At 53.7% G+C, this 17,500-nt stretch overlaps 1 protein-coding gene across 3 annotated transcripts in view; it reads right to left on the reverse strand.

Annotated features, from left to right (window-relative positions):
- vps52 (VPS52 subunit of GARP complex) overlaps nt 1-17,500 on the reverse strand; it is a 79,559-nt gene that overhangs the window by 29,491 nt on the left and 32,568 nt on the right. For all 3 annotated transcript variants that reach the window (XM_087979123.1, XM_087979125.1, XM_087979124.1), the window contains exons 9-16: nt 15,356-15,488; nt 15,036-15,093; nt 13,332-13,465; nt 11,561-11,716; nt 9,649-9,767; nt 4,944-5,067; nt 2,757-2,852; nt 1-55 (exon numbers count right to left, since the gene is read on the reverse strand). The exon at nt 1-55 is cut by the window's left edge and continues 53 nt beyond it. In XM_087979123.1, coding sequence (XP_087835249.1) covers nt 1-55; nt 2,757-2,852; nt 4,944-5,067; nt 9,649-9,767; nt 11,561-11,716; nt 13,332-13,465; nt 15,036-15,093; nt 15,356-15,488 — 875 coding nt within the window. The remainder of the gene's footprint in view (nt 56-2,756; nt 2,853-4,943; nt 5,068-9,648; nt 9,768-11,560; nt 11,717-13,331; nt 13,466-15,035; nt 15,094-15,355; nt 15,489-17,500) is intronic.

Below are 17,500 nucleotides of genomic sequence, written 5' to 3' on the forward strand. Positions count from 1 at the left end.
CCCGCCGTGTTGCAAACTCAGCTGCCATGCGCAGGACAAAGTTCTCCACCTCTACCTGGGGGAGAAACAGTCCTGGTCAGCCTCAGAGCAACTGCGCTGGTGTGGTCAGCTTCCACCCGCCTCCATTACAACACACTCAGACACACACACACTCAGACACACTCAGACAGACACACTCAGACAGACACACTCAGACAGACACACTCAGACAGACACACTCAGACAGACACACTCAGACAGACACACTCAGACAGACACACTCAGACAGACACACTCAGACAGACACACTCAGACACACACTCAGACACACACTCAGACACACACTCAGACACACACTCAGACACACACTCAGACACACAGACACTCACACACACTCAGACAGGTGAAGGTGGGGGGGACTGCTCACGACACACCTCATGTCTATTTGACTGGAGTAGATGGGTTCACAATGAAAGCGAGACTGGACTGTGTGTATGACTGTCCCAGTGTGGGCGGGTCACAGTTTGAAGGCAATGCTTTGAACACCCCTGCTGTGCAGGTAAAACAAGGCATCAGCTCAACCTCATATCTTTTTGGATTGCCCTTCGCTCTGCTGCGTTCCTATTCCTTCCCGAGTTCAGTACATCACTCACCATGAACACAAGGAAGACTGGCTCAATTGTCGAACTTCAACAGTTCAGTGGGGTCTGGGAGAAAGGGATCCTCTCCAAATTAAACCTCACTGCGGGGAACGGGTTTATCACCCCCACCCCCCAACACCCCCTCGCACTCCCCCTCCTTACTGCGGGGAACTGAGGGGAACGGGTTTATCACCCCCACCCCCACAACACCCCCTCGCACTCCCCCTCCTTACTGCGGGGAACTGAGGGGAACAGGTTTACCACCCCCACCTCCCCCAACACCCCCTCGCACTCCCCCTCCTTACTGCAGGGAACTGAGGGGAACGGGTTTATCACCCCCACCCCCACAACACCCCCTCACACTCCCCCTCCTTACTGCCGGGAACTGAGGGGAAACAGGTTTAGTACCCCCACTCCCACCGCCCCAACACCCCCTCACACTCCTCCTCCTTACTGCCGGGAACTGAGGGGAAACAGGTTTAGTACCCCCACTCCCACCGCCCCAACACCCCCTCACACTCCTCCTCCTTACTGAGGGGAACAGATTTACCACCCAACACCCCCTCCTTACTGCGGGGATCTGAGGGGAACGGGTTTATCACCCCCACCCCCACACCCCCCCAACACCCCCTCGCACTCCCCCTCCTTACTGCGGGAACTGAGGGGAACGGGTTTACCACCCCTACCCCCACCTCGCACTCCCCCTCCTTACTGCGGGAACTGAGGGGAATGGGTTTACCACCCCCACCCCCACTCGCACTCCCCCTCCTTACTGCGGGAACTGAGGGGAACGGGTTTATCACCCCCAACTCCCCCTCGCACTCCCCCTCCTTCCTGCGGGAACTGAGGGGAACGGGTTTATCACCCCCACCCCCACCTCGCACTCCCCCTCCTTACTGCGGGAACTGAGGGGAACGGGTTTATCACCCCACCCCCACCTCGCACTCCCCCTCCTTACTGCGGGAACTGAGGGGAACGGGTTTACCACCCCACCCCCACCTCGCACTCCCCCTCCTTACTGCGGGAACTGAGGGGAACGGGTTTACCACCCCACCCCCACCTCGCACTCCCCCTCCTTACTGCGGGAACTGAGGGGAACGGGTTTACCACCCCACCCCCACCTCGCACTCCCCCTCCTTACTGCGGGAACTGAGGGGAACGGGTTTATCACCCCCACCCCCACCTCGCACTCCCCCTCCTTACTGCGGGAACTGAGGGGAACGGGTTTATCACCCCCAACTCCCCCTCGCACTCCCCCTCCTTACTGTGGGAACTGAGGGGAACGGGTTTACCACCCCTACCCCCACCAACACCCCCTCGCACTCACCCTCCTTACTGCAGGGAACTGAGGGGAACGGGTTTACCACCCCTACCCCCACCAACACCCCCTCGCACTCACCCTCCTTACTGCAGGGAACTGAGGGGAACGGGTTTACCTACAAACCCCCTGGCACCTACCCCACACCTTCCCTCCCTCACCCAGGAGGTTAATTCTCTTCTGGGCCTGGAACAATCCTGGGGAACCTCACCCGGTCTCTGATGGATGAATAAAACCGGTTTCTCTTTCAGAGAGTCCAATAACCAGCGTTTGGCAAATATCTACAACCAGTCACGGGCGGTGGGAATCATTAATGTAATCAGAACTTAATCACCACACGCACACACAGACACAGGCACACGCACACAGGCACAGACACAGGCACACGCACACAGGCACAGACACAGGCACGCACACACGCGCACACAGGCACACACAGACACAGGCACACACAGACACAGGCACACACAGACACAGGCACACACAGACACAGGCACACACAGACACAGGCACACACAGACACAGGCACACACAGACACAGGCACACACAGACACAGGCACACACAGACACAGGCACACACAGACACAGGCACACACAGACACAGGCACACACAGACACAGGCACACACAGACACAGGCACACACAGACACAGGCACACACAGACACAGGCACACACAGACACAGGCACACACAGACACAGGCACACACAGACACAGGCACACACAGACACAGGCACAATCACAGGTTTGCCATGATCAGTCAATGTCTGACAGTTTCCTTGATGGGAGGTGTGGTTACCCCTGGATCTACGACTGACCTGTAACTGTCCAAGCAGATTGTGTGTCTTCTCGTTGGGAAACGTTTCATTAATGCTGACAATCGCTGAAGAAAACTCTGCATACCTTCTCGTCACCTGCACCATCAGAATCAGTCTTAGTAAATCTAGTCAGGATGGAATATTCCCCACTTGCCCTGGATGGGGGCAACTCCAACAACACTCACCAAGCTCGACACCACATCCCCAAAGATCCCCTCCCTCCACCCCCCGACACTCAGTAGCAGCAGTGTGTACCATCTACAAGATACCCTGCAGAAACTCCCCAAACATCCCCTCCCTCCACCCCCCGACACTCAGTAGCAGCAGTGTGTACCATCTACAAGGTACCCTGCAGAAACTCACCAAACATCCCCTCCCTCCACCCCCCGACACTCAGTAACAGCAGTGTGTACCATCTACAAGATACCCTGCAGAAACTCACCAAACATCCCCTCCCTCCACCCCCCGACGCTCAGTAACAGCAGTGTGTACCATCTACAAGATACCCTGCAGAAACTCCCCAAACATCCCCTCCCTCCACCCCCCGACGCTCAGTAACAGCAGTGTGTACCATCTACAAGATACCCTGCAGAAACTCACCAAACATCCCCTCCCCCCACCCCCCGACGCTCAGTAACAGCAGTGTGTACCATCTACAAGATACCCTGCAGAAACTCCCCAAACATCCCCTCCCTCTACCCCCCGACGCTCAGTAACAGCAGTGTGTACCATCTACAAGATACCCTGCAGAAACTCCCCAAACATCCCCTCCCTCCACCCCCCGACGCTCAGTAACAGCAGTGTGTACCATCTACAAGGTACCCTGCAGAAACTCCCCAAACATCCCCTCCCTCCACCCCCTGACGCTCAGTAACAGCAGTGTGTACCATCTACAAGATACCCTGCAGAAACTCCCACAAACATCCCCTCCCTCCACCCCCCGACGCTCAGTAATAGCAGTGTGTACCATCTACAAGGTACCCTGCAGAAACTCCCCAAACATCCCCTCCCTCCACCCCCCGACCCTCAGTAACAGCAGTGTGTACCATCTACAAGGTACCCTGCAGAAACTCCCCAAACATCCCCTCCCTCCACCCCCCGACACTCAGTAACAGCAGTGTGTACCATCTACAAGATACCCTGCAGAAACTCACCAAACATCCCCTCCCTCCACCCCCCGACGCTCAGTAACAGCAGTGTGTACCATCTACAAGGTACCCTGCAGAAACTCCCCAAACATTCCCTCCCTCCACCCCCTGACGCTCAGTAACAGCAGTGTGTACCATCTACAAGATACCCTGCAGAAACTCCCACAAACATCCCCTCCCTCCACCCCCCGACGCTCAGTAATAGCAGTGTGTACCATCTACAAGGTACCCTGCAGAAACTCCCCAAACATCCCCTCCCCCCACCCCCCGACGCTCAGTAATAGCAGTGTGTACCATCTACAAGGTACCCTGCAGAATCTCCCCAAACATCCCCTCCCTCCACCCCCCGATGCTCAGTAACAGCAGTGTGTACCATCTACAAGATACCCTGCAGAAACTCACCAAACATCCCCTCCCTCCACCCCCCGACGCTCAGTAACAGCAGTGTGTACCATCTACAAGGTACCCTGCAGAAACTCCCCAAACATCCCCTCCCTCCACCCCCCGATGCTCAGTAACAGCAGTGTGTACCATCTACAAGATACCCTGCAGAAACTCACCAAACATCCCCTCCCTCCACCCCCCGACGCTCAGTAACAGCAGTGTGTACCATCTACAAGGTACCCTGCAGAAACTCCCCAAACATCCCCTCCCTCCACCCCCCGACACTCAGTAACAACAGTGTGTACCATCTACAAGGTACCCTGCAGTACATAACCCTCCCTCCCAGCTCCTCTCTGGAACCAACAGCATGGTTCGGTCAGAGGCAGGTCTGAGCTCGAATAGGAACGCACGGACAGTGCTGATGAGGCTGAAGCACATCTCGGTGGGTGCACAAAGACCTTTACCAGCAGCAAAATATTTCGCCATAAAAACCCTCACCTCTACTCAGATAGAAGGGTGAGAGTCCGCTGGCCCCCTCACAACTGCATCCTGTCCAGCTGCTCACACCATGGACTACCAGAAGCACAAGGCATTTAAAACAAAGCCACACGGAGGGCTGGGGACTGGGGGTGTGGGGGAAGGGGTCCGCACTCACGTAGTGTGGCCGGGTGTCGAGAGCTCCCAGCTTCTGGGGGTCTGTGTTGCGGATGCTCTGAATGTTCAACTCCAGGATATGCTCAAACCTGGGCCAGAGGATTTCCAACAAAGTCTCCCAGTACCTGCAGAGGACACATAACCAAACAACCTCCCCTCAAAAATGGTCACTAAACACAGTTTTACAACTGGGTTTGTAAGAAAAGACAAGACAGACCAGTGGGTAAAGAGTGTTTCTCAGAAACGGTTCGCATCACGACGCGGTTCAGGTTACCTAAAGTGCTGTACTAGCCTGTGAGTGGCACGGTGGCACAGTGGTTAGCACTGCTGCCTCACAGCGCCAGGGACCCGGGTTCGATCCCACCCTCGGGCAACTGTCTGTGTGGAGTTTGCACATTCTCCCCATGTCTGCGTGGGTTTCCTCCGGGTGCTCCAGTTTCCTCCCACAGTCCAAAGATGTGCACATTAGGGTGGATTGGCCATGCTACATTGTCCCATAGTGCCCAGGGATGTGTAGGTTAGGGTGGATTGGCCATGGGAAATTGTCCCATAGTGCCCAGGGATGTGCTGGTTAGGGTGGATTAGCCGTGGGAAATTGTCCCATAGTGCCCAGGGATGTGCTGGTTAGGGTGGATTGGCCATGGGAAATTGTCCCATAGTGCCCAGGGATGTGCTGGTTAGGGTGGATTAGCCGTGGGAAATTGTCCCATAGTGCCCAGGGATGTGTAGGTTAGGGTGGATTGGCCATGGGAAATTGTCCCATAGTGTCCCAGGGATGTGTAGGTTAGGGTGGATTGGCCGTGGGAAATTGTCCCTTAGTGCCCAGGGATGTGCAGGTTAGGGTGGATTGGCCATGGGAAATTGTCCCTTAGTGCCCAGGGATGTGCAGGTTAGGGTGGATTGGCCATGGGAAATTGTCCCATAGTGCCCAGGGATGTGTAGGTTAGGGTGGATTGGCCATGGGAAATTGTCCCATAGTGTCCAGGGATGTGCAGGTTAGGGTGGATTGGCCGTGGGAAATTGTCCCATAGTGCCCGGGGATGTGCAGGTTAGGGTGGATTGGCCATGGGAAATTGTCCCATAGTGCCCAGGGATGTGCAGGTTAGGGTGGATTGGCCATGGGAAATTGTCCCATAGTGCCCAGGGATGTGCAGGTTAGGGTGGATTGGCCATGGGAAATTGTCCCATAGTGTCCAGGGATGTGCAGGTTAGGGTGGATTGGCCATGGGAAATTGTCTCATAGTGCCCCGGGTTGTGTAGGTTAGGGCGGATTGGCCATGGGAAATTGTCCCATAGTGCCTGGGGATGTGTAGGTTAGGGTGGATTGGCCATGGGGAATTGTCCCATAGTGTCCAGGGATGTGTAGGTTAGGGTGGATTGGCCATGGGAAATTGTCCCATCGTGCCCGGGGATGTGCAGGTTAGGGTGGATTGGCCATGGGAAATTGTCCCATAGTGCCCAGGGATGTGTAGGTTAGGGTGGATTGGCCATGGGAAATTGTCCCATAGTGCCCAGGGATGTGTAGGTTAGGGTGGATTGGCCATGGGAAATTGTCCCATAGTGCCCAGGGATGTGCAGGTTAGTGTGGATTGGCCATGGGAAATTGTCCCATAGTGCCCAGGGATGTGTAGGTTAGGGTGGATTGGCCATGGGAAATTGTCCCATAGTGCCCAGGGATGTGTAGGTTAGGGTGGATTGGCCATGGGAAATTGTCCCATAGTGCCCAGGGATGTGCAGGTAAGGGTGGATTGGCCATGGGAAATTGTCCCATAGTGCCCAGGGATGTGTAGGTTAGGGTGGATTGGCCATGGGAAATTGTCCCATAGTGTCCAGGGATGTGCAGGTTAGGGTGGATTGGCCGTGGGAAATTGTCCCATAGTGTCCCAGGGATGTGCAGGTTAGGGTGGGTTGGCGGTGGGAAATTGTCCCATAGTGCCCAGGGATGTGTAGGTTAGGGTGGATTGGCCATGGGAAATTGTCCCATAGTGCCCAGGGATGTGTAGGTTAGGGTGGATTGGCCATGGGAAATTGTCCCATAGTGCCCAGGGATGTGCAGGTTAGGGTGGGTTGGTCATGGGAAATTGTCCCATAGTGCCTAGGGATTTGTAGGTTAGGGTGGATTGGCCGTGGGAAATTGTCCCATAGTGCCCAGGGATGTGTAGGTTACGGTGGAATGGCCATGGGAAATTGTCCCATAGTGTCCCAGGGATGTGCAGGTTAGGGTGGGTTGGCGGTGGGAAATGTAGGGATAGGGTCAATGGGTGGGTGTGGGTGAGACATTCTTCAGAAGATCAATGCAGACCCAATGGGCTGAGTGACCTCTGTGATTCCCTGAGGTACCTGCTCTCCTCAGCAGCTCTAATTTTAATTTCTTTCCCCAGCCGTCATGTGACTTGTAAACCAGTCAGGCTGACGATTACAAGAATGGAATAAAATCTCTCGTTTCTCTACGCTGTGTGGCTCACTCGGAGAGGTTTGAAACTGCGACATTCGTTGCTAATCATGATGTACATTCCACATCAGTTCGCAGACCCTTGCTGTCCTCCGGCCGTAACCCAGTGATAGTGACTCCTCGCCTCCGTCCCCTCCCCCGGCTTTCCTGCCCTCTCGGACGCTCCAGTTTGCAACACTCAGTCACTGGTAGCTCTTCGTACAGACCCCATTCTCTTCGGAGGATGGGAGGGGCTTCGTGGCAAGGTGAGCATTTAACGTCCATCTGTGACGACCCTCTGGCTCTAAGAGGTGTTTTTGGCCCCAGTTTTGTTTTTGGAGAGAGGTTTTAGGACAGAGATGACGAGCTGCCTGTTTGAATCCAATGAAACAAACAGCTTGGAAATTAATTTGAAAGTTGGAACAATAGAAGCAGCCTGGATGGGTGGGGTCAATCTCCGACAGAGCCTGGCAGTTTAGTTTTTGGTTTTCACTAGCAACGGTTGCTACGGTCTAGAAGCTGGGTTTGGAAGCTGAGTATCTCTCTCCCCACTACACTCTCACCCTCTTAAGTTTTCTCTTGATGTTATTTTTCCTTGAGAATTGCCCGTGAGACAATCTATTTTATTGAATTTGTCTTTGAGAAGGGTGTGCTTATGGAGATGTTACTGTATTGGAACGGTTACTGACCAGTAATTAAATAATCTATTCTGCTTTCCAAAACAGAGTTAAGTTATTCCAATTCCTTCTTTCTTTTGAGAGTATTTCAGTGTATGAATCAGCTACGTTTTGCTTCAAACCTGGTCGTTTGACCATCGAACTGCATCTGGAACCCAAAGGCTGGCACTGGCCTTTAAAATCAGAGAAAGTTAGTGTCTGGACGATATATACTTAGAGGGAGTTTGGTCTGCTCCATAACGGAACCCTAACCGACCCATGAACTCAGTGACTCATTTTGCCATTTCCGAGGAAGGTTAAGAATCAATCCCGTTGCTGTGGGCCCGGAGTCACGTGGAGGCCAGACCGGGTAAGGACGGCAGATTTCCCTCCCTGAGAGGGTATTCGTGGCTGCCATCACATTTCAATCCTGATGAACCATTGGAGCAGACGTTGTGCCTGCTGCTGTGGTGAGGGGGCGGGATTTGAACCCACTGCCCTGGCCCATCAGTCTGGCTCTCCTTCCTCAGTGAGAGTCTCGCTCTCCCACCAAGTGAAAGGTCCTCCAGGCACAGCCAATGCTTACCACCATGTATGGCCCAGAGAGCACAAAGCCTGGGGTCACGTGGCCGCTCTGGACAAGCTCGGACCTTTCCTTTAGAGTGTGGGAGGCTGAGGGGGGACCTTATAGGGGTGTATAACATCATGAGAGGCAGGGCTAGGGTGAATACACTCAGTCTTTTACCCAGGGTTGGGGAATCGAGGACTAAAGGGCATCAGTTTAAGGTTAGAGGGGAAAGAATTAAAAGGGAACCTGAGGGGCAGCTTTCTTTTTAAACACAGAGAGTGGTGCGTGTATGGAACGAGCTGCCAGTGGAACTGGTGGAGGCTGGTACAATTTCAGCATTTAAAAGGCTTTCAGACAAATAAATGGATAGGGAAGGATTAGAAGGATACGGGCCAAGTGCAGGGAAATGGGGCTACTGCGGATGGACATTGTGCTCAGCACGGACCAGTGTGGGCCGAAGGGCCTGCCTCTGTGCTGTCGGACACTATAACCCTGAACAAACCAGACTGCTGCACAGCCAGGGGGCTGCGTGTTCAGATACCGAGGCCCTGAACTCAGGAGCTCCTCCAGACCACTGCCTCTTACCTTCTCCCTTCCGAATTGCCTGCAAGTCTTGCCACTGTGACCATGTTTTTGTCACCTGGCCCAGTCCCCCTCCTGAATTGGCTCAGCGTCAAATTTCAACAAATTCACCCTGGGGGCACCACTATGACAGGTGCTATACAAATGCAAATTGCCAGGCATCCCGTCACAGGGTGAGGACGCAGCCGGGTGATTACCTCACGGCACTGGGTGAACAAGGCTGAGCAAGAGGTAGGGTCCGAGCAAAAGGGAAGGAGACCAGGCATGATCCGACCGGGCAGGGAGCAGGCTGGAGTGACCTGGGCCTACATTCCACGTTTGTACATGAAAGGACATTTCAGAGCCCATGTACAATTCCCCGAGGTTCAGGCAGAGCGATTCCCTTTCGGACAGAGAATCAGAAACCTCACTGTGTGGAAAAGGCCCTTCAGCCCATCTGTGGTAGTGCTGCACCTGCAAAACGACTCACTTATCAACAGCGGGCACATTCCTCTTGGCCATGATGGTCTTGAAGCGGAGAATGATGTGAATGGACAGGAAGATGGCGATGCTGTCAAAGCAATCAGCGATGTAGGTATCCACGTGTTTCTGAAACGACAAACTCTTTACAGACACAGACCCAAAGGCAGGTGCTGCAACATTCCGCAACTGCTACACATAACAAATCGGGAGGGGAGGACAGGGGAACTGGGCCTGCAAAATGCTGAGGACTCTCCCTTGGTTCCACTGCACTTCAGAGAAAACATACAGGCACGCGCCGCCAGGTCTGCGCACACACAGGCACGCGCCGCCAGGTCTTCGCATACACAGGTCTGCGCATACACAGGCAGGCGCCGCCAGGTCTGCGCACACACAGGCACGCACCGCCAGGTCTGCGCACACACAGGCACGCACCGCCAGGTCTGCGCACACACAGGCACGCACCGCCAGGTCTGCGCACACACAGGCACGCACCGCCAGGTCTGCACACACAGACATATATAAAATGGCGATGTACAGAGTGCCCGGTAAGCCTCTCCCAGAGTGGGATTTCCGATTTATATTCGGTCTCTTCTCGTTGTCTACACTCAGGCTTCGGAAGCTCTTTGTACAACAACTTAATATTTAAAAACAAATCCTCATTCCGGCAACGTAGATGTCACTGACGAGGTCAATATTTGTTACCTGTCCCTAATTGCCCCGAGGGCATGACGGCAGCGTCTGGAGTCACGTGTAGGCCAGGACAGTGTAAGGGTGGAAGACTGCATTAAATGAACCAGATGGGGCTTTTCCAACAATTGATAATATTGGGGAGGCGATGGCTGCGGTAATGTCACTGGACAGTAACCCAGAATCTGAGGCCAAAGATCTGGGTGTATGGGTTCAAATCTCCCTCCGCCCAGCTCCGCGGTGAGATTGAAACTGAACATTAAAACTCAAATAAAGAAAAAGCTACAACAATGGCCACCATGCAACTGCTGATTGTTGGAAAACCCCGTGTGGTTTATCCATGTCCCTTAGGGAAGGAAACTGCCCTCCTTACCTGGTCTGGCCCACTCGTCACTCCAGACCCACAGCAGTACAGTTAACTCTTCACGGACCTCTGGGCAACTATATGAGGTATTAGTGAGAGCACGCCTGGAGCTCTGTGCACCAATCTGGGTCCCCTTACTGCAGGAGGGATGTAGCTGTACTGAAACGTTCAGAGGAGGGTTATCCCAGAGATGAGGGGCTCATCTTATTGACGACAGATCGAGCAGTTTGTGCCGATACTCTCTGGAGTTGAAGAGGAAGGAGAGGTGATCTAATGGGGGGGGGGGAATAGAAGATGTTAAAGGGGATTGAGAAAGTAGACACTGAGAGGGTGCTTCCACTCGAGAGATCATCGTTTCAGGATAAAGGGGGTGGCAGACTTAAAACAGAGACAAGGAGAAATGCCCTCTCTCACAGGGTCGTGAATCTGGAACTCACTCCCCCAGGCTGTGGTGCTGGGACAGTGAGTAAATTTGAGGAGATACAGAGATGTTTAACAGTAACAGGTTGAAGGTTTATGGGGAGTGGGCAGTAAAGTGGAGTTGAGGTGGGGATGGTATACAATGTTGGCTCAAGGGGCCGACTGGGCTCCTCCTACTCCCTGTTATGTATCTTACGTGGACCCAGACTCAAATTCTAAAAAGATAACTTGGGAAATCATATTTCGGGAGGGTGAGGGGGGAGAAAGAGTAGGGGGGCTTGGATTGATTGCTTAGATTTTAGAGACCCAATGCAGGCACGAGGGTCATGTCGTTGCTGATCTGTAAAAAGTACAACGATCTCACTCTGTAAAACTAAACACAGGGATATCTGGGTGGCTAGAAGGGTAAGCGCCCCTGCTTAAAGAGTTCAATCCATTTTTAAATTACCAAGAACATGGTGAGAGTCTTCCCCATGATGGCGTTAAACAGATCCTGCGCAGAGTTCCCGGTCACCATGAAGAAGTCACAGAGAAACAGATATTCACGGCAACTGTTATCGAGAAGTGCGTAGTGCTGGCTGCGGAACAGACTCTCAAAGGGATACTGAAGGGTGAAAGATGGAAACGTCAGGAGTTACCTCGATTATCAGAGAAACCGACAATAGATACATCGCCTCAGAACAACCTTCAACAATAAAACTTTCAGCGTTTTTGGCACATACAGCAAATCAACAGAACACCTTGGAAATGTGTCAGATATCATGAATCAAAAATAAAGCAGGGACAGTGATGCCGAACTCTTGAAGTTCGAGAGAACTGATTTTCATGTCCAGTCCAGGCTGCTGGCTGGAGAGAAGGTTGGGATAAAATCAGTTTGGATATTCTTACTGACTCTGAACGAACCCCAGAGGTACAGCACCAAACGAACTTGAATTTGGCACTCAGGAGATTGGTACAATGTCAACTGAGGGTAACAGCGGACTGATCAGAGAGCTCAGAGTGAAATATTGCTACCGCTGGTTAATGTGGTGCCGAGTTACTGAAACAGATTGACACGAGGCTGGGGAGGATCGTTACTGAGAGAACACACAACTGTTGTGCAGAGGCAATGAACAAAACTAAAATATATATCTATATACACACAGACAGCATTGCTCGTGACCAGCGCACAAGGAAGTGAAGCCATTGCTGTAACGCAGGAACACAACCACCAAGCGACGCACAGCAAGATCCCACAGCAACACGAGACATCCTACCCATTCACTCGGCTGATCGAGGGACAGTGTGTGGCTGGAATACACTGGATGAATAATTTTGTCCTCCTTTGTAATAACGCTGTGGGATCTGGCATGCCCACCAGAGGAGGGGAGCAGACAAATTATCTGCTTATGGCTTCGTGATAAATGGATCCAAAAACAGATGGTCACACAAGGGTGGTTCAGCCCTGCGCCCCTGCCCAGATACTCAATTAACTACAACCTTCCCAAAGCCTTGGCCTTGGAACGTGGAGACAATTTGATGATTCCTTTCGGGATTTGATGACCTGAGTCTTTCATGACTAAACGCTCTCAAGGTGAAGATGTTGTTTAAAAAAAAAGTGTCCTGGTTTCGGAGGTCCACATTTAAAAAACTCTTCATTCGGGGTAGTCGGTCAACTGACCTGCCCTGACTGACTCACACCCTACCGGGACGTCCAGACACCTCCCTCACTGCCCCGATCCCCCTCCCCACCAGGACGTCCAGACACCCCCCCCCCCCCCCACTGCCCCGATCCCGCTCCCTCCCAGGACATCTAGACACTCCCCACACTGCTTCAATCCCCCTCCCCCGCCTACCCCTCACTTTTACAGCCGATTGAGTGAACCCATCCGTTCAGTCGGATCATGGGAGATCGTCAGCATCAACTCCACTTGAATGACAAGCTGTGGGACATTCAGCCCATTTGGGGAGATCACGGATTAACACGAACTGTAGAAGGCCAGTTGTGACCACACTGAATGGGGGAGTGGGATGTGTCCACTCTAACCCGCCTCCTATTATGCTCCTGACACTAGAGCACGCTCTCTGTCCGGTGGTGGGACAGTAAACAAACGCCTCTCACTCTTGGCTCAGAACGTGCTCTGGTGCTGCACAGAGAGGTGCGGGGAGGACATGGCTAACAGGAGGTCCACCACTCGCAGCTCCTTACAAATCCCTGACTTGACACGAATCACGCTTACCCGAATGTCGCTCTTCTGAGCTGCGTGAGGCACGATGATGGGTGCTTCCAGTTCTGATGACGCGATAACGTTGCCTCGGTTCCCCAGGGTAAAAATGGTGTTGCGATTCTTCAGCGACGGTTTGGAGAAGAAGCGTGGACAGAGTTAAGGGGCAGAGACACGTCAAGCCGTGGAAAAGACAAGGTCAGGTTTTCTACAGCACCTCTCATACCAACGGGTGTCTCAACAACAGCCACTACATAGCCACAGACTCCCAGAGCTACCTTAGCTCCAGCACCTCACACCCCCATGTTGTGCCAGGACTCCATCCCTGTTCCTCTGCCTACGTTGTACCTGTGTAAACCAGTGCTGCTGACAGAGCTTCCTGCCTCCTTGACTGTGGTAGGCAGGGCACTCTATCATATCCGAGTGATGGGAGGGGGGCTGTCACCCATGCCCCCCTCCCATCACTCACACCAGTGTGATCGGCTCCCCCTTGTCCTCCCTGGCTGGGGGACTGGGATGCTTAAATACTTTGCAGTCATGCTATGGGGTCTCCTTCCTCCATTGGAGGGGGCAGCTGCACCGGGGGGTGGTGGGGGTCGGGACTCCATCTCATGGTTCCTCTGTCAGTAGCGGTGGTTTCAGTTCGCCCACCTCACTGCCATCCGTACGCAAGGCACCAAACTCAGCTGGAACCCAAAGATCAAACTCAATCAGCAGTTACTGCCCAGACAACGTGGCCCAGGAGTTTGGAATGGCTTTCCAGGTCCCTCCCATACGTCAATTCGCTGCGCGCTGCTGAAATCGGGAGGGTCTTTCAGAGAGGGGCAATGAAATACAATGTGGATAAATGTGACTGAGCTGGGCTTGTAAATACTCACACTCACGGTCAGTGAAGTGATAAACAGGGAGGTGGGTCATTACCTGAAATGGCGGTAGACTGGGGAAGGGGGAAGGTGCAATGAGACCTGGGTGGCCCTGCACTCAGTGTCCCACTGAGGAGCAGCAGGCAGTGAAGAAGGGAAATGGGACCTTGACCTTCCCAGTGAAAGGGTTCAAGTTCCACACCTGGAGGACTGTGCGCCATTCCCGTCTCTCCAGCTGAGGGAGGATACCCTGGTTACAGAGGGAGTGCAGCAAAGGTGCACGGGACTGGACTGGTTCGAACCATCTGCACTATGGGGGGGGGGGGGGGCAGAGGGAGACTTGCCAGCATGTTACCCCGGGTGGGGGAGTTTCAGTGCTGAGGAGACATTGGGGCTGTTTTCCTGGGAGTGGAGGGGATGGAGAGGGAACATGATTGAGGTGGAGAAAGTCAGGAGGGTTATAAACAGAATCAACAGGAAGAGATGGTTCCCCCTTGATGGAGGGTTGGATGACCCAGCCAGGGAGGGGGCAATCAATTGAAGGAAGGGGCAGGAGGTTCACAGGGCGATAGGAGGAGAAAACCTTTCTCACCCAGAGGCTGGTGGGAAATCTGGAACTCACTGCCCGAGGCGGGTGAGAGACAGAAACCCTGATAATAGTGAAGAGGTATTTAGATGGATATTCTGACACGGCCACACTGACCAATCAGTCTGACTGCTTTAATTACAAAACGGCATCGTACACTCGTACTGCGGGGATACCTCGGATGGTCCGTGACTGAGCTGGGCTTGTAAATACTCACACTCACGGTCAGTAAAGTGATAACAGCAGAGCCTTCGCTTCAGAAAAGGATATCTTTCTTTGCAGTGTCCTCGACACCCATCAGGTCATCTTTGTCAGCGACCTCCTCGTACTGGAGTGGGGTAGAGTGAGAGAGCAGTGCGGATACATTAATCTCACGATGGCTTCTCACTCGCCATTACCACACTCGGTTACTGACTGGCACAGACAGTCACATTCAGACAGGCCAACCCTCCCCACTTCACCCCCCCGGTTCCAGACATCAACAGGCGTTCCTCACACACGTCAGCAATCCTTGACACTGCACGGGAGGAATGGACATAACCGGCACGGCACGTGGTGCTAACCGAGAAGCACTGTGGTAAGTGTCTGACCTGCACTTTCATCAGCCGGCTGCTGTACGACTTGAAGTAGGAGAAGTAGATCTTACTCATGGTGTCAACGTACTCATCTCGGATCTCCTTGGCCACATGCCGCTCGTTTGCGAGCAGGAACTGGTAGAAAAACCTGAAGGAGTGACCGCAGAAGGAGAGGAGCACAATCAGGAGGAAGCAGGAAGATAAAGGCCAGACACGTTTTCAGCTGTAGTGTTTCAATTGATTCTCACGTGTAAAAGCGAACATCACCCAGCCGCTGTGCTGTGGTTAGCCAGGCAGCTGAGGGACCAGACCGAGAGCTCACTGAGGGTACCTCTCTAACCTGTACGTGAGGGACACATTCTGAGGGACCAGACCGAGAGCTCACTGAGGGTACCTCCCTAACCTGTACGTGAGGGACACATTCTGAGGGACCAGACCGAGAGCTCACTGAGGGTACCTCTCTAACCTGTACGTGAGGGACACATTCTGAGGGACCAGACCGAGAGCTCACTGAGGGTACCTCCCTAACCTGTACGTGAGGGACACATTCTGAGGGACCAGACCGAGAGCTCACTGAGGGTACCTCCCTAACCTGTACGTGAGGGACACATTCTGAGGGACCAGACCGAGAGCTCACTGAGGGTACCTCCCTAACCTGTACGTGAGGGACACATTCTGAGGGACCAGACCGAGAGCTCACTGAGGTACCGCCCCTAACCTGTACGTGAGGGACACATTCTGAGGGACCAGACCGAGAGCTCACTGAGGGTACCTCTCTAACCTGTACGTGAGGGACACATTCTGAGGACCAGACCGAGAGCTCACTGAGGGTACCTCCCTAACCTGTACGTGAGGAGCACATTCTGAGGGACCAGACCGAGAGCTCACTGAGGGTACCTCCCTAACCTGTACGTGAGGAGCACATTCTGAGGGACCAGACCGAGAGCTCACTGAGGGTACCTCTCTAACCTGTACGTGAGGGACACATTCTGAGGGACCAGACCGAGAGCTCACTGAGGGGACCTCTCTAACCTGTACGTGAGGGACACATTCTGAGGGACCAGACCGAGAGCTCACTGAGGGTACCTCCCTAACCTGTACGTGAGGGACACATTCTGAGGGACCAGACCGAGAGCTCACTGAGGGTACCTCCCTAACCTGTACGTGAGGAGCACATTCTGAGGGACCAGACCGAGAGCTCACTGAGGGTACCTCCCTAACCTGTACGTGAGGGACACATTCTGAGGGACCAGACCGAGAGCTCACTGAGGGTACCTCTCTAACCTGTACGTGAGGGACACATTCTGAGGGACCAGACCGAGAGCTCACTGAGGGTACCTCCCTAACCTGTACGTGAGGGACACATTCTGAGGGACCAGACCGAGCGCTCACTGAGGGTACCTCCCTAACCTGTACGTGAGGGACACATTCTGAGGGACCAGACCGAGAGCTCACTGAGGGGACCTCCCTAACCTGTACGTGAGGGACACATTCTGAGGGACCAGACCGAGAGCTCACTGAGGGTACCTCCCGAACCTGTACGTGAGGGACACATTCTGAGGGACCAGACCGAGAGCTCACTGAGGGTACCTCTCTAACCTGTACGTGAGGGACACATTCTGAGGGACCAGACCGAGAGCTCACTGAGGGGACCTCCCTAACCTGTACGTGAGGGACACATTCTGAGGGACCAGACCGAGAGCTCACTGAGGGTACCTCCCTAACCTGTACGTGAGGGACACATTCTGAGGGACCAGACCGAGAGCTCACTGAGGGTACCTCTCTAACCTGTACGTGAGGGACACATTCTGAGGGACCAGACCGAGAGCTCACTGAGGGTACCTCCCTAACCTGTACGTGAGGGACACATTCTGAGGGACCAGACCGAGAGCTCACTGAGGGTACCTCTCTAACCCTGTACGTGAGGGACACATTCTGAGGGACCAGACCGAGAGCTCACTGAGGGTACCTCTCTAACCTGTACGTGAGGGACACATTCTGAGGGACCAGACCGAGAGCTCACTGAGGGTACCTCTCTAACCTGTACGTGAGGGACACATTCTGAGGGACCAGACCGAGAGCTCACTGAGGGTACCTCTCTAACCTGTACGTGAGGGACACATTCTGAGGGACCAGACCGAGAGCTCACTGAGGGTACCT

The sequence above is a fragment of the Chiloscyllium plagiosum genome, unplaced genomic scaffold (genome assembly GCF_037043375.1).
Source record: "Chiloscyllium plagiosum isolate Xiang-an unplaced genomic scaffold, Cpla_swu_hap1 HiC_scaffold_35, whole genome shotgun sequence".
Taxonomy (NCBI): Eukaryota; Metazoa; Chordata; class Chondrichthyes; order Orectolobiformes; family Hemiscylliidae; genus Chiloscyllium; species Chiloscyllium plagiosum.